At 45.3% G+C, this 24,171-nt stretch overlaps 1 protein-coding gene across 1 annotated transcript in view; it reads left to right on the top strand.

Annotated features, from left to right (window-relative positions):
• spam1 (sperm adhesion molecule 1) overlaps positions 1-24,171 on the top strand; it is a gene marked incomplete at both ends in the record, with an annotated part of 31,346 nt that overhangs the window by 6,180 nt on the left and 995 nt on the right. The window contains 6 exons of the mRNA XM_083662052.1: positions 778-877; positions 1,065-1,183; positions 5,511-5,677; positions 5,822-5,990; positions 6,319-6,537; positions 7,060-7,218. Of these exons, the coding sequence (XP_083518178.1) occupies positions 778-877; positions 1,065-1,183; positions 5,511-5,677; positions 5,822-5,990; positions 6,319-6,537; positions 7,060-7,218 (933 nt within the window). The remainder of the gene's footprint in view (positions 1-777; positions 878-1,064; positions 1,184-5,510; positions 5,678-5,821; positions 5,991-6,318; positions 6,538-7,059; positions 7,219-24,171) is intronic.

The raw sequence follows: 24,171 nt of genomic DNA, 5'->3' as shown, positions 1-24,171 counted from the left end.
TGCCCCATCCCTCCTTACCCATCTGACTCTCTCTCTCTCCTCAGTTCTCATCCTCTCTCTTTGGCCTTCTCTCGCACTTTCTGTCCCGAGTACAATGACCGCTGCCACCGCCCCTCCCATCGGCAACACAACCATATCAACTTTAAACCGTGCACCTACCAGCCCCACCTCTTTCACTACTCCTGCAATCCAAAAATCGTCCACCTTCACACAAACTCCAACCTACACTTCTCTTACTGCCATCTCCCTGACTTCTTCAACAAAAACTTCTGTTACAACTCTATATGCCCCCAAATTGCTACCCGCTACCTCCAAAACATCAGCTTCACTTCTCACAGGTCTTCCCATTACCACACCCACAGCTTCTACAAAAACCCTCACCCCCCCTCGTCTTTGTAAATCAGCCTATCTGTATCCCAACCCAGTCCGTTGTCGCCCCAGACCTCGCCATCCTCCTCGTCCCCCTAAACATGCTCCTCCTCCTCGACACTTCAAACCTTTCTCTCTTAAAACCCCTCTTCAAAAACCCATTTCCCCTCATCCCAACAAGTTGCTGGCCCTTCCTTGCAAATTTATGACTCTACCCCTCAAAACCACGCAAGCGCCCCTGCGCAAAGTCTCCCCATCTCCTCTGTCCAAAATATCACTGTCTCCCTCTACAACTGTTCCTCCTTACCCTGTCAAACCTCCTGAATGCACAGATGCACTTCTGCCTCCTGTTGGCAAAACTTCACCATCTCCTTCCTCATCATCAACTTCACCATTTCCTCCCTCTAGCTCAACCTCACCACCTCCTCTTCCCACAAGCTCGCCGTCTTCCTCTCTACCTCCAACCGCTTCCCCTCAGCCCACGATACCTCCTCAACAAACCCACCGGGTTTCCTCTCCTGCTGCGACATCTCCTCTTCCCACAACGTTGCAGCCTTTCACCTCTGAAACATCACCGCCTCCTCTTGCCAAAACCTCACCTACCGCTCTCCCCAAAACCTCTTCATCGCCGCCTGAAACAACAACCCCTTTTCAGCCCAGACTACCTCCACCTCCTCCTCTCCCCCACACCACAGGTCCGCTGTTTGAGCACCAGCCGTTCTTCGTCAGCTGGAACATCCCTGACCTGGTGTGTAACAGGTACAACATCTCACTGGACACCTCACCCTTCAAAGGAGTGGCCACACCTGCTAAGGTAAGATGAAACAAAGCTTCGGAATGGAGTTTAACCTTCTGTCATCCACAGAATATTTGACTATTTCAGCACCACCCTGCATCACATTCAAATATAGAGACATAGTCAAATGTTAGAGCTGCCCAACACAGCCGTGACTCGCCGCCTCTGGAAACTCTGGAAACCTGTGTGCAAATTTTTAAACTACCATTGCCGATATAAAATGAAGACAGATTCAGCAACTAACTCTATCCCGACCCCATTAGCTGCATTGGATTTGGATTTATCTTTGCTATTTGGGATTACTTTGGAAAACGAAGTACTAATAAAACATTAAAAAAAAAAAAAAAGTAAGTAGAAAATATAGCCGCAAGCGGCGATGGGCGGGGTTCAAGCCTTGCGCAGATGACAAAGCTTCTGATTCTGACTAGGACATCCTCCTTGATATATCTGACAAGTTTTGCGATCATTGGACAAACAGGTGTGGAGTTACAGCCTTTTTTGTGTTAAGCCACGCCCATTTCTGGCGTTTATGGCGCCCCCTTTTGGCCGAATTGCACAAGATTTGACACGCATGGTCTGGGATGGTCTCCGAAGATCCCCAGCAAGTTTCGTGAAGATTCCTTAATCGGTCATAATGTTATGACAATTTAGCTGTGAGGCCACGCCCTCTCACAACTTTAACGATCAATATCTCTGAAACTAAAGGAGATTTCAAAGGTTTCAAAAAGGCAGTTTGTAGAGCTTGCTCCAGAGAGGCTTCCTGGCGATTCTGGTGCAAATCGGTCCAACGGTCTAGGAGGAGATGTCAAAAATGTGTTTTCCAAACTTTTCCAAATATCTCAAAAACTTTCCAGACGGACATTGAGGGTCCTTATGGCAAACTTGTAGAGCAGGTTCACCTGAACATCTGGGAAAAAAAAGTTTGAAAATCGGACCAACGGCGTGGAAGTTATGGCCTTTAACGTAAAACCGTCGATTATAGCGCCACCTTCAGGCCGATTCGAAAAATCTTTCTTGAGCAGCTACCTGCCAACATTATCTGTCATTGGGCCAAATCTCAGGTCTCTGCCATTTACCAACTCACGGGAATTTGCGTCGGGGCAGATGAAAAAGAATAATAATAATAAACCGGCACAAAAACAATAGGGTTTCAGCCCCTTCAGGGCTTGAACCCCTAAATAGTTAAAAAATGATGTCCTCACATAAGGTCACTGGTGCAATTTTTCCGTTAACACAATAAAGTCACCAACTTGTAATACAGTATTTCTCTTTAGTTGAATGCCTATCATGGCTGTGCAAAAATAAAATGTCTGCAGAAAAACATCCTCCAGAGGTTGCCTGTTATCCGATACAGCAATTTTTCAGCTGCTGTCAGATCAACATGCCCTGGAAACACAAAAAACACATAAAAATATGTATGATTTATAGTATTTATTATTTATATTTATAATTGATATGTATTGTTTATATTTATATTTTATACCACACCCAATAACTATTTAGACTCTTGTAAACTATTATAGTGTCTTCCCTTATCTCCCCAAACAATGTTTTCTCACTTACATCTTCAGCTCGGAAAATGGAAATATTAATTAATACACAGGACAAGATGTTACTATCCCTTGTGCCAAAATCCGAGGAAAAACACATTTAGAAGCCCAATCCAGAATAAAACAAGCTAACAGGCTAACAAACTAATAAACAAGACACAAATCACCAGTTACCTACCCTAGCCAACAGCAGTATGAAGCATGTCATTGGGGTTTTCAAGTGGGCACCTTCCTTCACCGACGTTTCGTTAAGTTAGGCCCACGACACCTCAAGAAGGCTTAACGGTGTAATCCAGCGTCCTGGAAACACCCCCCTCCATGCTACCACCGCACAACTGCATATTACCTCACTATCTAAACCTAGCTATCCAGGTCGGTTCGGTATGACATTCCTGACTACACCACCACTGTCAATGATTCAGCCCTGTTGATGCGGACCGTTAATCATGACCAACAACAAATAATCCCTAACTACACCACCACTGTCAATGATTCAGCCCTGTTGATGCGGACCGTTAATCATGACCAACAACAAACAATCCCTAACTACACCACCACCGTCAATGATTCAGCCCTGTTGATGCGGACCGTTAATCATGACCAACAACAAACAATCAATCTAACCTTAGCGAGCTCCCCAGCTAGCATGTTTCCTCCTTATCCACAGCCATTCACTTGCTCGTTCTGCTGCCTGAGACATGTTGCTAACCGCAAGTTTCAGGCTCCGTCCCCGAATGCCCAACTCAGTTAGTAAGGCAATAACGGACTTTGCCACAAAACCACGGCAGCCCACCTCTACAGGCCGCACTCGAGCCCTCCAACCTCGCTGCTCTGCCTCTGCTGCCATTTCAGCATACCTAGCTTTCTTGCGCTCATAAGCCTCCTCAACTCGATCTTCCCACGGGACTGTGAGTTCGATAAAATAAACTCTCTTCTCTACCTCAGACCACAGTAACAAGTCCGGACGTAGCCGGGTGCTAACTATATATGCTGGGATGACTAGCTGTTCATTCAAGTCAACTCTCATTTCCCAGGCTCCACCTACACTTAGCTGCCCTAACTTGTGCCTGACCTTAATTGGTCTAATCTTTTCTCCCTCACGTACAAATTTGATCTGTCTAGTCTCTTTGCTAGCAACTAGAGAATTTACTTCTAGCCGCTTTTCCTCAACTGCAGCTGCCAAACATTTCAACACCTGGTTGTGACGCCAGGTGTATCACCCCTGGGAGAGACTGACCTTACACCCTGACAGTATATGCCTCAATGTACATACACTAGAACACAACGGGCAGGCACCATCCTCGCCCAACCACTGATTTAAGTTCTGGGGAGATGGCAGCACATCATAAGTAGCCCCTAGAATAAATCTAGATTCTAATCTAGAAAGATTAACCCACTGTCCTCGCACAAGTGCTTCAACTTATGAAAGATTAACCCACTGTCCTCGCACAAGTGCTTCAACTTAGGAAAGATTAACCCACCGTCCTCGCACAAGTGCTTCAACTTAGGAAAGATTAACCCACTGTCCTCGCACAAGTGCTTCAACTTTAGCAACACTGTACTTTGTTACTAATGCAAAAAAAAATCAAACCTGCATGCCTTTACAAACTTCAAAGAGTCCTATAAGCATAAATCAACAAGTTTCATCCATACAATTTGATCAGGTTTATTACCTTGGCCATGTTTGTCTCGGGAGTGCTGGTAGCAGGATTTGGTTGATATGCTAGCCATCTTGTATTGACAGGAAGTCGATTTTTCTTCTTCTACTATGACAAAATTGTAGCTTAGGTGTCCCCAAGTTTAGGACAAGGTCTGAGTTCAGCAGAAATAAGTATTATAGTGTAGAAACGCCAAAATGTGATGTCCTCGCAGGAACCCCGGGGGACTTAGGAGGCTATGGCTTATTTCTTGCCTGAAATATTTTCTGAAACACATTTGGGTGAACTATTTTCATAATATAAAAGGTTTGCAAATGAGCCGCCATGTTTCTATTGAAATCCGTGGGGCAGACAGGCCAGCGAGTGACAGTGTCCGCCTAATCAGGTGCAGCAAGGAACCAATATTGAAGCACACCTATCCAACGTCCAATACTGGGAAGCAACATGAACTCTCGCGCCCAAAAATGGCCTTGTGAGAATTTACCATTAGTCTTCTGCTGCTGCATGGCCATTGAGAAGCTCCAGATCAGCAGGTGGTTAAGAGCTTTGATCCTTGGCACCTCAACTGAAGGAAGAAAAAGTGTTCCCCACCTGTATTAATGAAGGATTCTGTTTATCCTGCAAAGAACAAGGAATCTGCTTCTTGTGCACCAATTTCATGCAACAAATTCTCAGGTTGTCGCCTCTTTTGCTTTTGCTTTGTAGTTTCATAGATTCAATCAGTGTCTCGTCATAGACGCGTATTTAATGGATCAGTGTGGGGTAAATTCTCCAGTTCTTCCAATGCAGCAGAGTTAGCATTTAGCTGCTAGCCCAGCCCAGGCAGACAGGATCAGGGATTCAACCCCTGCAGTGAACGCAACATCTGAACAGACGTCTATGTACCTGCTTTTGAATCCCCAATCCTGTAGTGTAGAGCTGCAGCACCGTCCTTTGGTGAGTCAGCCCATTGAGATATATGGGGGGTTTTACCCGTAGTAACATTTTGTGGGCATTCCCACACAGACCGACTGTATCTATTGCTAAGAAGAATATCCTTCAGTTACTCAACAATTTTATTTCTTCCTGAAAGTATCTTTACTATATCCATCTGTAATTGTAAGTTTGATTAACTGCATCATCTTGTTCCCTCTGTAGGTACCAGGCCAGTTCCTGTCTCTGTTCTACACAGACCGCCTGGGTCTTTACCCACATGTAGACCATTCTGGCAGGAAACACTTCTATGGTGGCATCCCTCAGAGAGGTAACCTGAAGGCCAGTATGAACAAGGCTAGAGCAGATATTAACTACTATATTCCATCCAGGTGAGACCCTCGAAAATTCACTTGATTCTTTGTTTGTCATTCTTTTTTCTTTTGGCCTGAGGTGTTTGACGCTGATTTTTAATTTCCTTTTCATCCCTCTTGTCTCCTCCATTCCCTCTTGCCTCTTCTCTTCTTCTCCCCCAGGACCACCCGTGGTCTGGCCGTGATAGACTGGGAGGAGTGGCGCCCCATATGGGACAGAAACTGGGGCACGAAGAGAATCTACCAGGCCTTGTCAGTGGCCCACGCCATGGAGATAGACCACTCCCTCACAGCACAGCAGGCCACAGCAAAAGCCAAGCAGCAGTTCCAGGTCAGAACAGACTGATGAAACTAATTAGTGAGTGACAGCTGTGAAATGTTTGATTGATGATGGACAACTCTCCCCTTCCCTCAACCCACTCCTTTTCCCTTATTTTATTCTTGTCACCTTATTTATGCTTTGCTTGTCAGTTATGCCTTCCTTTCTACCCTACCATCCATCTTTCCTCACTTGTATCTTATTTTCCTTCCTTTGCTTGTAATTTGCTTAGTACCCTCCATCCATCCATCCCTTTCTTTCTTTCTTTCTTTCTTTCTTTCTTTCTTTCTTTCTTTCTTTCTTTCTTTCTTTCTTTCTTCCTTCCTTCCTTCCACGCTAGGTGGCAGCCAGGAGCTTCATGTCGAGGATCTTGGCTCTGGGCAGAGCTATGAGACCCAACTATCTCTGGGGGTTTTACCTGTTCCCTAACTGCTACAACTACGGCTGGCAGGAGCCGGGGTACACAGGCCAGTGTTCCAAGGAGGTGAGGGGGCAGAACGATGAGCTGCTATGGCTGTGGGAGGCCAGCACAGCCCTCTACCCCTCTGTCTACCTGCAGGTAGGGATGTTCATCTACCCTCTGTCTACCTGCAGGTAGGGATGTTCTTCCCTCATCTTTAATATTCAGAGATAAAGCCATTATTACCATGAATACCATTAATTTACAAACACACAATGGAACAGATAAGATAAGATAAGATCAGATAATCCTTTATTTGTCCCACAAGGGGAAATTTCAGTGCTACAGCAGCAAGTGGACAGGGTTAAAAAAGAGACAGCAACATAATAGCACGTATAGTCAACAACAGTAAAAACAGAATATAACAATTACACAAGTAAAAAATGCATTAAAAAGTAAAAAAAATTACATTAAAAATTAGATTAAAAAGTGCTGGATAAAAATGCATTTAGTAGCCAATTGAGCCAAATGAGAGCAGCAATTTAAACCATTGTTCACTCAGGAGAGATAAGGCCATGATAATCTCCGCCCCCCTTCCCCCCCTCACATGCAGTCATCATTTTTCAAGCGTTGGATTTCAGATTATAGTGATGTGTTTCCTGCACCCTTTCACTGTCCCAGGCCTCTCTGGCAGGCAGCCACACTGCTGCCCTATTGGTGAGAAACCGTGTCCAGGAGGCTCTGAGGGTGTCGGCCCTGCCCAGACGCACTGGCACTCCATCAGTGTTTGTTTACACCCGACCCGTCTTCATCGATCAGAACAGACGCTTCCTCAGCCAGGTAAATAAGATGGGCTACAGGTAAATTCATTATTTGAACAGCTATACAATGAATGTGCAAAGGGACAACTTCCTGCTATTGAGTTACTGTACACAATTGTATACTCATTGTATAGCAAATACCAAGTGATTACAAGCATGTGGAGATTTTTTTAGATTCAATAATAGACACAATAAAGCTGTATTCTTAATTAATAAAAAAATATCAAAAAAATCGAATTGCCACAAAACTAAAAAACCTTCTCTGTTTCTCTTTATTTAATAAGATAAATCAATAAGGGATGGATGGCACATGGATTCACTCATCAGTGATAATGATGATATGCTGCATAATGCTATACTGTAAAATGGTATGCCGTATGAATTTTAGACATAGCCATGGAATTGGCAACATTGATGATGGGGAATTTAACACCTAACAACTATCATCACCTCTTGCTGATCTTACTCACATAATCCAAGACTCCAAATGGATTACATCCTTTGACACAAGCATTGATGAACACCCAGCCACTTGACAAGATTAGATTGATCAGGTTACTCCTTCATCTCAGCAGTGAGGGTTTCTATCCTGAGGTCCAATGAGAGGAGTTTGGTTTCTTGATGTAAGAACACCCTGGTCCCTGTGGTTGTATTCCTCACCTGTCGAAGTGACCCTGTCCTCACCCCCTGCCATGTGTGTGTGATGTGTTGATGGGGAGGCAGCGTCTGCACAGTAGGCTATGTGCCCAATGTCCATAATAGCTGTTTGTGTCTATGTATGGTGTTTGTGAATGCCTGTGGTTATTTCTCTGTGCAGGCTTGTGTGTGTGTGTGTGTGTGTGTGTGTGTGTGTGTGTGTGTGTGTGCGTGTGTGTGTGTGTGTGTGTGTGTGTGTGGTTGTGTGTGTGTGTGTGTGTGTGTGTGTGTGTGTGTGCGTGCGTGCGTGCGTGCGTGCGTGCGTGTGTGTGTGTGTGTGTGTGTGTGTGTGTGGATACACTCTTGCAGCATGTATTTACTTTCTTTTATATGTTTTGTTTATACTGTACATATTGTACAAGTGTCAGGAATGTGGAGACGGGCAACCTCTTCCTTTGACACCACATACTGCATGTGTTGTTTAGGCTACAGAAACAAGCTCGGTGTGGGGCGGGAGACAGGCACTTGCGGGAAGAAAAAGTCTGAGACGTGGGGACTGGAGCAAAGACGCATGGCGGCCACCGGGAGCTTCGCGCTGCGTGCTGTTGGGTTGGAGCCGTAGTGGAGGCTGTTGGAGTATAGTAGTGATGGCCGTTGGAGCTGGAACCATGGTGGGAGCTGTTGTGGCAAGAGCTGTCATGACGGCAGATAGACCCTTCTCACGGGGGCCATTTTGTGTCGAAATTGGGCAAAACACTAATGAGCGTTTCCAACTTCCAATCATGGAAATTGGAAACCCTCATTAGTGTGTTGCTTGCACCTGTGTTTACCCTGCCATTACGACACAAAATGGCCCCCGTGAGAAAGGTCTATTGAGCTGCTGCAGTGGTTGGCGACATGTCGTCCTGGTGGAAGCTGAAACCATTGAGGCGAGTGCTGCCGTGGTGGCTTTCAGGGGCGGAACCGGGTGTGATGCCATGTGCAGGCAGCTCTGTTGCACTCTCTTTGTCTCAAAGGAAACATGGTCCGGAGGTGGTGTCGAGTCGAACAGCAACTCACCAGGCAGGACCACTACTGAACTCCAGCTATAATATTCCATAATCCTCTGCCTGCAATTGTGATTCATGTCCACAAGAGTCCGCTATTAGCCCAGTTACTATATTGTACTGGGCGCCAGTACAATATACACATTTTTGTTGTTGTGTGTTGTGCACACCCATGTACGCTATGGAAACAATAATGGTTCTTCTGAGTGTTATGGTCCAGCTCTGAGACGATAGCAAATAAGGGAAGCATACGTGAGGGATATATAATCAATTTCAGAATCCAAACATTTGCGGTTCTCTGGACTGACTCTGTAAAACTGCTGTTTTATGGGTTTTGCATCTCCTATTTCAATATCGTGTTCCATCACGTGTACAAGATGGCACATCTCCAAACAAACTTAGATACTACGTATAAGCTCTACCAACTTTGTGCGCTGTGTTTCAGACAAGTGACCTAGAGCCCTGCATTCTGGCCTGAGCCTGAGGGGGCCCGGGGGCGATTTTCACATCATAGGGCCGGGGCCGGGCCTGCCTGTTTTTAGTTTTTTTTGGTTTGAACTGACACATTGTGGTGTTCAAAGTGTTTTAATGCACTTTTTTTGTATAGTGTTGATTTGATAGGCTATAGGCTATCCGAAAGTGATCAAACACATAAGGTTTGGGGGGAGGGAAGAGAGCCGGGGTCGGGCTCGGGCCCGAAATTCTGACAAGCCGTAGGGCTCGCATGGGGCTCGGGCCCCAACATGTAGGACCCGGGCAGGGCTAGGGCCTAGATTTGAGGCCTGTGCAGGGCTCTAAAGTGACCCACAACACTGTCTAGATCTAGAAGTACCTCAGAATCTTTAAGCCAACCTGAGTATTAACAATGCTGAGTCAATAGGCAAACCATCCTAACAAAATGCTTCACCAGATGGAACTGTGTTACCAACAGACACAGGTGAGGCACAGTCTACAGGTGTGCTCTGCTCCTGAGACCCACAGGCATAATAATGGTTCTAACAGGTTTACATGACACAGTTGGTGATGTTATCAACATTCTGGACAAAGAGATAATCTCTTTGCTGTTTCACTCGGTATATGGCCCCCAGAATTTATCTTGGAATGGTGAACCGACAATAGGCAATAAAGCCTAAACTTGGTTGCCTGGGCTGAAAATACACCGACCAGCTCCATGGTTACAGTATACAGCATAGTCATTTATTTTGCTCCTGTGCAGAAGACACATTTTCCTTCAACTCTGTAGTGGAGTAAAGTTGCTGCCTGAAACGATTTACATAATCAAATTGTGAGGTGGCTCAACCTCTTTCCAGTCATTTTGCACAAACCAATTTGTTTGGATTAAACCCCGTACTCACCTGTGTTACCTCTCTTGCTGCTAGCAATAGCCATGGTAAACTATCCTCCTAAACAGCACTCATTTGCACATGTCAACAACTTCAATGTTTGGGGTGGAAACGTTCCAGCGCCCTTGGCTTTGCGCGTGATACGGAGAGGACTGGTTGTGCTTGACATTGAGCTGTTTTAATACCTGAGCAAACATGAGAGGAAAAATGTGACCCCTGGGCACTCTGGAAGGTTTATGGTCTACTAAAGATGGAGATAAACTGACTGAGAGCGCACACAGCTGACTGCTGTAAGCGTGCGTAATGGATACGCAGCTGGGTATCTGGTGCTCTGACACAACCGCCAACCAATACATCGAACCAGACCTTGACCTAGTGCTCAAATGCCTGGCTAATAGCCGGAACAGGATACAGAGGGGCCACTTTTGAGTTTGATTTGGCTCACTAGTTAGCTGACAGGTGTGGCATGCCTTGATGTAAGTGGCAACGCTTTTCTTAAAGAGTCAAAAGAAATGCCTCAGAATAGGATTGTATGTTTTACCAATACCCATGTGCTCCGACTCATCATGAGAAATGTGAAACACCAAATCACAAAATTATAAATAGGATCTCCAATGAAACCCCGAGGTGGTATCGGTGCCGCTTATTCCGGAGGAATTAACCAGAAACGCACGGCGTGGAAGGAGGGGAAGAGGCAGAAGAGCGGGGCAGAGGAAAAACGAAGCAAGGAGGGAACGTAGAAGATTCAAGCCAAGTCTCCCCTCTCTGATCATGGGCAACGTAAGATCGTTAGCGAATAAGATGGAGGAATTAACAGGTCTGGCGAGGACACAGAGAGAATTTCGGGAGTGCAGCTTAATGTGCTTCACGGAATCCTGGCTAAACAAAGATATCCCGGACTTTAATGCATCAATTGATGGATTCCAGACGATACGAGCAGATCGGGACAGCACCCTGTGTGGTAAGAAGAAAGGAGGTGGGCTTGCCATTCTCGTAAACAACAGATGGTGCAACCCGGCTCATATCAGCATTAAAGAACGCTTGTGCTCACCGGACACTGAGCTTTTAGCTGTAGGACTACGGCCATATTATTTACCAAGGGAGTTCTCTCATGTGATTGTTGTGGCGATTTACATCCCCCCTTCCGCTAATCCGACATCAGCGTGTGACACTATCCACAACGCCATTGCTGGTCTACAGACTAAGCATCCGAGTGCATTGGTACTGATATCGGGGGATTTTAATCACGTGACTATGACAAAGACACTGCCTAACTTTAAACAGTACGTGAGCTGTAGCACTAGGGGCGACAGAACTATAGACTTGATGTATGCTAACGTGAAGGATGCCTACTCCTCGTCACCCCTCCCCCCGCTTGGCCGCTCCGACCACAATCTAGTCTCCCTCAGATCCAGATATACCCAGATGGTGAAAACACTGCCTGTGACCTCTAGGACAGTGAGGGTATGGTCAGAGGAAGGAGCGGAGGCTCTTGGAGCCTGTTTTGAGATAACAGACTGGCAGGCACTCTGTGACCCACATGGGGGGGATATCGATGGGATCTCTGAGTGCATTACGGACTACATTAACTTTTGTGTGGATTGCAACATACCCACAAAGGAAATAAAATGTTTCCCGAATAATAAGCTCTGGGTAACTAAAGACATCAAGGCCATCCTGAACGCCAAGAAAAGGGCATTTAGGTCGGGGGATAGAGATAGGATCAGAGCCATCCAGGGGGAGCTGAAAGCGAGCATTAAAGTGGCTAAAGAGTGCTACAGGTCGAAGCTTGAGGCAAAGCTCCAGCAAAACAGCATGAGGGAGGTGTGGAGAGGTGTGAAAGCCATTACTGGCTTTAACAAAGCGGTGGGTGGGGGGGGTGGAGGGGGGGGGTTGATCGGGCCAACGAATTGAATTTGTTTTTCAATAGATTTGATACGGCTGGCCCGGGGGCCCCCTCCCCCGACTCCCCTGACTGCAGTATACAAACAGCAGCCCCCGCCACACGGCTCCCCCCCCCCTCTCTCTGGCCCCGGCTGATGGCCCACCTCCCCCCCCCCCTCATCCTCCAGGCCATACCCTGTCTCCCAGTGACGAGCCCTCCCCCCCGAAGGGCTTCAGAGCTGATGATGCCACCCCCCCCCCCCCACCCACGCTGACCATCACAGCTGTCCAGGTGAAGAATCAGCTGTTGAGACTACACACAAGGAAAGCAGCCGGCCCGGATGGCGTCAGCCCCATGGTGCTCAAAGCCTGTGCCCCCCAGCTGTGTGATGTGCTACAGCTGATCTTCAACAAGAGCCTGAGTCTCCAAAAGGTCCCCGTGATGTGGAAAATGTCCTGTATCGTTCCTGTACCGAAAAAGCCAAGACCCAGTGGCTCCAACGACTACAGGCCGGTAGCTTTGACGTCCCACATCATGAAGACCCTGGAGAAAATCGTCCTGGAGCAGCTCAGGCCTATGGTCAAACCATCCCTTGACCCCCTCCAGTTCGCCTACCAGCCCCGACTGGGAGTGGAGGATGCTGTCATCTACCTTACCAACCGCGCCTACGCCCACCTTGACAACCCGGCCAGCACTGTGAGAGTCATGTTCTTCGACTTCTGCAGTGCTTTCAACAACATCAGGCCGGCTCTACTGGGTGAGAAGCTGACAGCGATGCGAGTGGATGCCCCCCTGGTGGCCTGGATTGTGGACTACCTGTCTGGCAGACCACAGTATGTGCGCCTGCAGAACTGTGTGTCAGACAGAGTGGTCAGCAATACGGGAGCACCACAGGGGACGGTCTTCTCTCCCTTCTTCTTTACCATCTACACCACAGACTTCACCTACCAGACAGAGTCTTGCCACCTTCAGAAGTTCTCTGATGACTCTGCGATAGTGGGATGTATCAAAGATGGCGACGATGATGAGTATCGGGATGTGGTGGCCAACTTTGTCACATGGTGTGAGCTGAACCACCTGCAGCTCAACGTGTCAAAGACAAAGGAGCTAGTGGTGGACCTGAGGAGGGTCAAGGCTCCGGTGACCCCTGTCTCAATCCACAGGGTCAGTGTTGACATAGTGGAGGATTACAAGTACCTTGGAGTGTACATTGACAATAAACTAGACTGGGCTAAGAACTCTGATGCACTCTACAAGAAGGGGCAAAGCCGTCTCTACTTTCTGAGACGGCTGAGGTCCTTCAACGTCTGCCAGGCCATGCTGAGGATGTTCTATGAGTCGGTAGTGGCTAGTGCCTTCCTGTATGCTATTGTGTGCTGGGGCAGCAGGCTGAAGGCAGCGGATGCCAACAGACTCAACAAACTGATCCGTAAGGCCAGGGACATTGTGGGGCTGGATCTGGGCTCTCTGACTGCGGTGTCAGAGAAGAGAACGTTGTCAAGGCTATGCTCCATCATGAACAATGACTCGCACTCACTCCACGGCGTGCTAGTCAAACACAGGAGTACGTTCAGTGAGAGACTGATTCCACCTAGATGCAATACGGAGAGGCACAGGAAATCATTCCTGCCAGTGGCCATTGGTCTATTTAATGACTCTCTTAAAAGAGCACCTCGGAGACGCTCAGTCTCCCTGAGACTGAGCCAGCCGATAGGTTAACTGTGCCTGGCTGAGCCACGTGTAACGTATAGGGCAAGCCGACTTAATATAAATCACGTGCAATATGTGCAATATGTGCAATATGTGCAATATGTCACGTGCAATAATGATAATTGACACGGAATGTATACTTACTCTACGTATTTTGTATTTTGCTACTTAGACATTCTACTTATTTTTTGCTTCTATCGCATTTACTAGTTATTCTATGCTATGTTGTGTTTTTCTGCTTATTTGCTTAATATTGCATTTACTACGGTTTATTTTATGCTATGTGTGTTCTGTGAGCGAGCTACTGTAACTTGTCCCAATTTCCCCCCGGGGATCATTAAAGTCTTTCTGATTCTGATTCTGATTCTGATGTGGCACGCACTTCCTTAACACATTCAGTGCCAAGGACGTCTGTGCACGTCCTAAAAAAAAGTAACGTTCAGTGCCAAGGACGTCTGTGGACGTCCTAAAATCATAATTCATATTATTCCATAATTCTGCTGTTTAAGGTCGTACCCAGCCAGTGAGCATGAATCCCTTCAAGGGATCACACGGCGCCACCTTAAACATCGTCACAGGAGCTGCTCCACCCACCTCAGATCCTTTACTTTGTACAGGAGACAGCGGAGAAAGCCGTGGAAACCGATGCATGCTTTCTGCCAGAGCCTATATATTGCTCCGTCTACAGCGAGAGTGGGCTCGGCTGCATCCGCGCTCACAACTGAGCTCTTATGCTTCTATCTATCTCCACACGATTTCCTAGAAAGGCAGCATCCGAAGCCGAACGGGCCAAGCCTTTTCGTTCAGTCGCGTTTGCCAGCGCGCATCATTTCCTTGATGCCCATCAAGGAAATGATGCGCGCAGCAAAGCTGGGATCTGTCCGGGGCAAAAACGAGTCGAGAAAGCAAACTGTGCGTGTGGGAGGAGCCCGCAGCTCAGAGGTGGAGAGGGGGGGGGGGGGGGGGAGAGGGGTGTGTGACACACACAGGCTGCACAGAAACCACACCACACGCCACCACATCAGAAAACACCAGCCAGAGTCCACCCGATCTGTGCTCGAAATTAGAGTGCAAAAGGTATTCATAAAAGGGGCTATAACTTGGAAAGAAAAAAAAAACGACAGAAAACCCATGAAAGTGCACTTTTTTGAGAGGCTGTAATTTCATAATGGAACTGTCTAGAAACAAAATTTCTTCTTTGGAAGAAGCAGGAGTGTTCAATCTTTCATTAAAGTCCAGCCCCGTTAATATAGCCATAATAGAAAAAATTCTATAGCTGTTTTCAACTGAATGGAAGTGAATCTGGCACAGGCTCCAGACAATTTTACTGAAGCGCTGTGGCACTGAATGTGTTAACAGTAGGCTACCTCATTTTAAATTAAGTATCCTTGTGCATGATTTTGGAACAGCTTCTCACGCCCATTGTTCAGTGTGGGACCGGCTCTTTGCTCACTCACCAACTCACTATGCGAGACATAAGGGAGTGTTAGACTTAAACTAGTCTGGTAAACCATCCGGTCACGTGAAATCACATTTTGTTTCGTTCTGTGTTTCCGTCTGGCCTCCAGCCCTGGGCGGGCACTTTAAGAAATTACAAAGTTCACTAGCCAATCAGGGACCTGCCTTGTAGTTGACATCATAACCGGCCAATCAGGAACGCTGCTGGCAAAACAGTAATGGCTGCCTCCGTGGGTCTCGGCTCGAGCAGTAACGTCAACGTTCGTCGAGTTTAAACAGCCATAAGTGCAGTTATTGCAGAAATAGACTCAATAACAACAAATAAAGAAGAACAGGAGCAGCGGAGTTTCTCAGTGGAAAAGACGTTGTTTCGCCATTCTCCCGATTGGATTTGGATTTGACTGGATCCAACGCTGTTTGGCTGAAGGACCAGTCCAGACGGGTCCATGAAACGAATGTGAGTTCACGGATCCGGATGAGCAAACAATTCTGTGTCACCATCCCTGCTTTTACACTCTCCAGGGAGCCCTTGAACCACTGGCAATAGCTCTCAGGGGAAACGCAGCCCTGTCTGGTATTGGCAGGGACGGGCAGACTCACAAATTGTCGCTGTATGCCGACGACCTTATACTCTTCTTGTCAGACCCAGGTACCTCTATCCCTATAGCTATGACAACCATTTCTAAATTTGGAGCGATCTCAGGTTATAAAATACATTTTACCAAGAGTCTATTATTTCCAATCAATACGCTAGCACAACAAACGTCGTTTGAGAACTTCCCTTTTAAAGTGACCCAAGATTCATTCACCTACTTAGGTGTCTCTGTGACCCGGGAATATAAAAGTTTATATAAAAATAATTTTAAGCCAGCATTAGACAAAGCCAAAGAGAACCTTACACGTTGGTCCACACTGCCTATATCGCTTGCTGGACGAATTAACTCAGTGAAAATGACCATTATGCCTAGATTTTTGTTTCTGTTTCAGACTGTACCGGTTTTAATCCCATAATCATTTTTTAAGGAATTGGATGCAACCATATCTACTTTCATGGAGTAAGACTGTACCTAGGATTAGGAAAGCATATTTGGAAAGACTGAAAGAAGAGGGCGGCTTGGCATTGCCAAATTTCCTACATTATTACTGGGCGGCGAATATCCAAAAGTTATCCTACTGGGTTTCTAGTCCTCATGAAGAGAACGAGCCAGCGTGGGTTCAGCTAGAATGAAAGAGTGCCTCCCCCGTGTCCCTTTCAGCATTATTGTGTGCTCCCCTGCCCCTTAGTAAGCATAGACACACGAATAACCTGATTGTGACTAGCTCACTGAAGATGTGGTCACAGTTTAGGATTCATTTTAAACACAAACAGGCCCTGCCCTCAATACCTATCACAGCCAACCCTCTCTTCCCTGCCTCCCTTTGGGATACAACTTACAAGACTTGGTCGAGGAAAGGGTTGACTTGTTGTGTTAAAGATTTATTTAAAGATGGCATCTTTGTTTCCTTCCAGAGGTTAAAGAGGGATTATGACATTCCAGAAACAATTTTTTTTAAATATCTACAGGTCCGTAGCTTTGTCAAAAAACACTTTCCCTGCTTCCCATCTTCTCCACCTGATAGCTGGATAGAAGAGTGTGAGCCGGTGATTACTGGCGAAATAATGACCGACAGGTGAATGATTGAGCCCGACGCGCAGCGGAGGGCTTAATCATTCACCTGAAGGTCATTATTTCCAGTAATCACCGGCTCACTATACATTATCCTGCTTAGAACACGGCCTACAACTAAATCATTCAATAATCTGACAAAAATAATTATTCAAATTGATTTTTTAATAGCGTTTTCAACGACAAAGCGGTTTCATTCGTAATTGGCACACAAGACACCACAGCTGCAACTGGTTGGCCTAATTAGTAAGGTAAAGGTAAAGTCCCACTGATTGTCACACAATGTGTGAAATTTGTTCTCCGAATTTGACCCATCCCCTGGGGGAGCGGTGAGCGGCAGCGTGCGCCGCGCTCGGGAATCATATGGTGATCTAACCCCCCAATTCCAACCCTTTGATGCTGAGTGCCAAGCAGGGAGGCAAATGGGTCCCATTTTTATAGTCTTTGGTATGACTCGGCCGGGGATTGAACTCACGACCTCCCAATCTCAGGGCGGACACTCAGACCACAAGGCCACTGAGCTGGTCAGTGCTAGTAGTGTTTGCTGACAAAAGGCTCTTATCAACTGATTAATCCAGGTGTGGCAGAGCAGCGGTCGGTTGTCGAGAAATAATGACCGGTGAATCTTGTTGATTGACCAATCAGAATCGAGTATTCAAGAGAGCCGTGTTCTAAGTTTCGATCCACTAGGCAGAGGCCTTATATCCAGATTATATACCGGTAGTATGATTCAAATGGTAGCTTCGCCCACCCTCGATCATCTGAAAGAGTTATGGGAGCAAGATTTCACAAATGAGATCTCAGACTTTACCTGGCAGTCAGCGATAGGGATGATTCACTCAACATCCATTTGCATCCGACATGGATTATTGCAATTCAAAGTGTTACACAGACTTCATTTATCGAAAAGTAGGCTTGCCAGGATGTACCCCGGCTTTGACCCGACATGTTTTACCTTAAATTGGAGAAACTGAAATACACTATACGTGGTTCGACTCAGAAATTTCTTAGAGTGTAGGGTCCGTTTCTAGATTACTTAGATAAAAATGACCTCTCTCCTCCCAATACTGCCTAACTGACTTTCAGAGATTCAAGTGTTGGCTTTTGTCACGAGTGATTGCCAGAACATATATCCTCAGCACTTAGCGTATCCCCTGCAAAGTGTTTTGTAATTGTTTGTAGCATTTATTTATTTTTATTATTATTATTTTTGAGTCTTGGGTGTCTGTGTCTCCTGTATTATTATTATTATGTTTTGTCCTATTTTGGTGCTACACGCCTTGCTTTTTCTTATGTCTCTGTTTATATGTATTATGTTTGAAATGAAAAACCCAATAAACAAATTTGAATAATAATACACTCTCCAGGGAATCAGAACCCTGACTGTCCCTATTTATGGTGCGTGTCACAGCGCATGCCACAAATCCTTCAGGAAACTTTTTCTTTTTCATCAGGGCCATACCAAGCGGTACTGGGACAACTACCGGCTGGCTGATCAGCCTATGCACACACATCCTCCAGCCACATCATTTCCCAGAATCAGCGTAACACCATCAAGGCAGCGCAGAGCTTACCACCATTTTAACTCCCCCCCCCCCCAAAGCTACTGTGTCATGTAATGGTCAGTGTCACTGGCACCTCATTTTGAAGTAAAAGACAAGTACTGTAGGAACTTCGACAACTACATCAGAAATTGCCACAGCTAATGCCACCGGCTTCACATTGTGTTTGTTGCACGAATTGAGCAAGTCCTGGTAGAGACGCCAGGGGTGTCATGATGGCGTCACTCCGAAGAAACAATTTCGGCACCGTTTGTGTGATATACTGTATGCCGCCCAATGATTGCACGCGAGACTCCGGCTCTTTTAACAGATGTTTACTTTCACTTAAACACCGTAGAACTGAAAATACATACAGACAGAAACAATATCATCAGTTCTTACATTCTTACAAAGCTTACTTGAATTCTTACTGTAAACAATAGACAGAGAAAACAGACTAATAATTACCACTTTGCCTGCTTGTCAACCAATGGCGGGGGTAACTTGGTCCTGGCTAACTTAATCCTCCTGAGAGAACATTCTGTCCAAGATACAGCAGTAAAAACAGTCAGTTACTTCACAGTCTTACAGTTAATATTATGCACTCTTGTAAACACAGTCTTACAGTTACTTACAGTCTTATCTTCAATATACACTCTTATGTGTAATTGTGGTGACTGAAAACGAATGGTAGCAGTCTTTTTTGTCTTCTGTGAGCTGTGCAACACACGCTGGAAGCTAGAGCAGGTGCCGTCAATCAGTTCGTCTGACGATAGTGTCGCAAAATGACGGAGAGAGAGAGAGAGCATTTACTGGAAACGGAAACTTAACCAAAAGTAACGAGTGCGCCCTCACGTGGCCAATGGCTGCAGTTACACTCCCACCATCACGCAACGTGTGATTCTTAATAGTGGTTAACATCTTAACAGTATGACATTGTTATAAACAAATATCCTTTGAAAAACAAACCTACATTGAGGAATTAATCATTTACTCAGCCTCAAGCAATAGTACGGTTTTGTGTATGCACCTTTCCAAATAAATGTACTTCGTTGTGCGTGTGCCTTTATTGTCTAGTGTTGTGTCACTAAGTAGAAGTTTGAGTCTTCGGACTTTCCCGTCAGATCCAAGGAAGACTTCAACTACCTTCGCCATCTTCCACTGATTTCTCGGCGTGGCATCATCTTGAAGCAGGACCTCTTGATATTATGTCCTCCATAATCCTTGTGGTATTGTTGATCTTTCCTCAGACGTTTCTCCAGGCATTTGAGTCGATGTTCTGCACCCGATTTGTTGTTTGGCAGACTTGTCCTCTCTTCCTTGAAAGGCAATGGTATCTCATAGAGCCCATTTGACTTTCGCTTGATGCCTTGTTTTAGCTTAGCCATGAACTTGATGTCTTCTTGTGATATTTGAACTTCTTCACTGGTTTTCTCAGTGAAATCTGACTCAAAGACTTTGATTATGTCTGCCGGAGTGATCGTTTCTTTGACTTGGGTTTTACAAACAAAATGGACTTCAGACTTGAGCTCAAATGAAGGCTTGATAGCTGGCACAACTTGTTTTGTGATGATACGGTGGCTCACACCTATCTCATCTTCATGGTCAAAGCCAGCGCTGTTGTAGCCGACGATGCTCCAACCCAATGCAGACTTGATCGCATATGGCTGGTCTTCAGTGCCAGTGATGACGTCTCTGGGAAGTAAGGCTTGGGGGCAGTTATAGCCGATTAACAATCCCACTTCACAGTCAAGCTCGGGAGACATTTCATCCTCCAGATGTTCCAAGTGAGGCCAGGATTTTGCTGTTCTACTTGTGGGTATATGGGATCTATTTGCTGGTATATAGTCCCTGGTGTAGGTTGTTGGGAGTTTTATTTTAGCGTCAGAGTAGATGCCTCTTACTTGAAGTTCATTCACCTTTTGGCTGGACACAATCTTTGTTTTTGACGTTATGGTAGATACTTTGAGTTTTACTGGCTCTTTCTTGGCATTCAGTGTCTCAGCTGCATCCTTTAAGATGAAGGTAGTGTCGCTCTGAGTGTCAAGTAGAGCATACACTAGAACTTCCTTGTCTGGTTCAGTTGTTGTGGAGACATAGACTGGAACAATTGAAGAGGTATGAGTGCTACTCTTCTCTTGGATTACTCTGTTGGAGGTAGCTTGTGTAAATTCTTGTGTCTCTCTTTTAGACTCTTGGTCTTTGTCTCTGTTGTTTTCGTTTGACCTTTCTTGTTTGGTTCTTGTCCTTTCTTCTTGGTCTTTCTTCTCACGATCTTGATGCAAGCATGTTGGGTGTCGTTTCCCACATGAGTCGCATACACTCCTGGATGTACAGGCTTTGGAGTTATGGCCGGTCTTGAGGCAGCCAAAGCATAACTTCTCCAGTTGTACAAACTTAACTCTTTGTTCGATTGGCTTCTCCATGAGCTGGCGACATCTATGGAGAGTATGGCCTTTCTTCTTACAAAACACACACATGATACTTGTCTTTTCACTTGTATTTGTGGTGAACGTCTTAGCACTGAAGTTACGATTTCGTTGAGGCTTAGGATGTTCTCGTTCGGTTGGCCTTGATCTTTCATGTTCAGTTGACTTTATTGCTTGTAATGATGTGATGGGGTTGCAAGCAATTCGAGCCTCCATGTTGAGAAATCTTATGAAGTATCCGAAGTCAGGGAACATTTTGTGCTCATCTTGATACCTTGTGACTGTTCTATTCCAACCTGAGCTCAACCAATCAGGAAATTTGGCAGCATTCTTTTGGTTTTCTACACAGTCATTGAGCGCTTGTAAGCCTTGAACATAGGGCATGGCTGATTCAACGCTGCTCAGAAAATCTACAAACTCACGAAGATCTTCACTGTCTTTGGGGCCAATTTTATGCCATGAATGTATCTTGTCACGGTATGACTTGCCGATTATGAATGGATTGCCAAATCTATCCTCAAGTATGTCCCAGGCAGCACAGTATGCAGTATCTGTTCCTACAAGGAAATGTCCTTCAATAGCTCTCAAAGCTGGGCCACCAACATACTTGCGTAGAAAAAAGAGCTTTTCTTGAGTTGGCAGGTTCTTGCGATCAATCAGAGTACAGAAAGAAAGCTTCCAATCATTATACTTGAGAGGATCTCCTTTGAAGATAGCAGGTTCAGGGATTGGAATCCGATTGGCTGTGATTGCTTCAGCGAGTGTTCTCACAAGGTCATTGGAAGCTTCATGAGAGTTAGTGAAAGTGGCTGATTGAGTGATAGGAACTTGGCTAAATGGGGCTTGTTGCATGGATAGAGGTTTAGTGGCATGTGGGGTTGAGCATTTGGTGATTGTGGCATGACGTGGGTGATGGATTTGATTGGGCTTGGCTTGTTGAGCAGGGAGCACTTGTGAAGCAGGAAGAGCTTGGGGGAGCGGTGCTTGTTGAGCGGGAAAGAAGGGGTTACTTAAAGGGTTAAGTGTGAGTGGTGGGCGGAGAGAAACTGGGACTCTTGGTTGAGAGGGATAGGCTTCTTGACCCTGTTGAGGGAAAGGAGCTAACAGATGCTCTTCTTCATCACAATGATCAGTTTCTGAATACACTTGCAGCCTTGCTTGTGCTGCATTGTGCTTTTTTAGTTCCTCCAACCGTTCCACTTCTTTCCTTTTCCCTTCCAGCTTCATTCTTCTAGCAGCGCTTTCTGTTATAAACTGAGCTGTTTTTCTTGCCATCTCTGCTTCTGCTGCCCTTTCTTCAGCTTCCTTTTCAGCTGTTAGCATTTGCTCTTCCACCTCAAGTCTTCTAATTTCTTCCTCTTGTTGATGTTGCACATCCATTATCTTGATTACCTCTTGTGTAGCTGCAACTTCAGCTGCTGCTTGTTGTCTTACATTCAGGTTGGAAGATTGCTTGGATCCCTTGGAAGAGGTGTTTGACCTAATGGTTTCAACTGATAAACTGGACACTGTATTGTCAAACACCGAGTCAGCTTTAGGCCATGATGAGACTTCTGAATCACCACCATTGAGGAAGTGTTGAGCCTTTATATTTGCAGTCTTAGTGAGTGCATGACATGTGTCATTCATTCTCCGGATGTCAGGTTCAGGACTTGAGATGTCTCTTATTTTGAGGTACGCATCATCAATGTCAACTTGGATGGTGTTGATTGCACTTAGAACTTCATTAATCAGATCAGCATCATCATTATTCTTAATGGATCGTTTCAAGCCATTGATGTGATACTTCCATCTTCTATACATCTTCACAAAATTCTCGTTAAGACCATTCAATTTGTCATTGAGCATAGCTTTTCCCTTTTCAGTGAGCCTTCGTGTGCGTTCACTTCTTCTAATGTCTGGAAGCAGTTGCGTGTCATCTGCACCAACCTGAGATTGTCCGTCTTGTGCTGTCACTTCAACTTGCTCATCAGTGTCAGCTTGATGTGATGCTGTCACTTCAACTTGCTCATCAGTGTCAGCTTGATGTGATGAGGTAGTCTTCTCTTCATCATCATCTTCTTGAGAGGCTGTCTGGTTGACCTCTTCACTATGCAGAGCAGCATCTTCACCTTTCTCTGACATATTAATGCATGTGGTGCTAAATGTTGTATTGAAATTTAAATGAAATGTATGGTATTCTCCAATTTATGTAAATATGAAATGTCAATATGAAGCCTTTAGTAATATTTAACTTAACCTTTGCATAAATGCACATCAAAAACAACAGTGTTATAATAACACTTAGAATTTAAATTGATTATATTTTATGGCAAATAAACTGAGTAAATTTGGCACAGTCTAAATATGAAAACTTAGTTGCATGAAATTGTTTAGCCTATAGATTTTTTTTTACTTAAAATATCTTAAACTTTAGTCAACTTTACTTATCTATTTATTCAGTCTCTTTGATTACTAGACGATCCACCACGAGGAGAAATGTCTACTGTTGCTTTAAAGAAGCTGCAGATGAAACTTAATGGAGCTTAATGGCAGTCAACAAGTACTTGTGCTACTTCAAATACGCTATCTTGAACGTGCTTGCTTGTGTAGCCTTGTCCACCTGACGACGCCTCTTCTCCACAGCACCCGGTCTGCTCGACTTCTTCCTTGTAGCCTACAGCCAGTCTTCTTCCTCCTGGAGCCTTCACCGATGCAGTGAAGTGTTCTACTATGCCGCCCAATGATTGCACGCGAGACTCCGGCTCTTTTAACAGATGTTTACTTTCACTTAAACACCGTAGAACTGAAAATACATACAGACAGAAACAATATCATCAGTTCTTACATTCTTACAAAGCTTACTTGAATTCTTACTGTAAACAATAGACAGAGAAAACAGACTAATAATTACCACTTTGCCTGCTTGTCAACCAATGGCGGGGGTAACTTGGTCCTGGCTAACTTAATCCTCCTGAGAGAACATTCTGTCCAAGATACAGCAGTAAAAACAGTCAGTTACTTCACAGTCTTACAGTTAATATTATGCACTCTTGTAAACACAGTCTTACAGTTACTTACAGTCTTATCTTCAATATACACTCTTATGTGTAATTGTGGTGACTGAAAACGAATGGTAGCAGTCTTTTTTGTCTTCTGTGAGCTGTGCAACACACGCTGGAAGCTAGAGCAGGTGCCGTCAATCAGTTCGTCTGACGATAGTGTCGCAAAATGACGGAGAGAGAGAGAGAGCATTTACTGGAAACGGAAACTTAACC

The sequence above is a fragment of the Poromitra crassiceps genome (genome assembly GCF_964638095.1).
Source record: "Poromitra crassiceps genome assembly, chromosome: 2".
Lineage (NCBI taxonomy): Eukaryota > Metazoa > Chordata > Actinopteri > Beryciformes > Melamphaidae > Poromitra > Poromitra crassiceps.
This window is presented reverse-complemented; position numbering and strand designations above follow the sequence as displayed.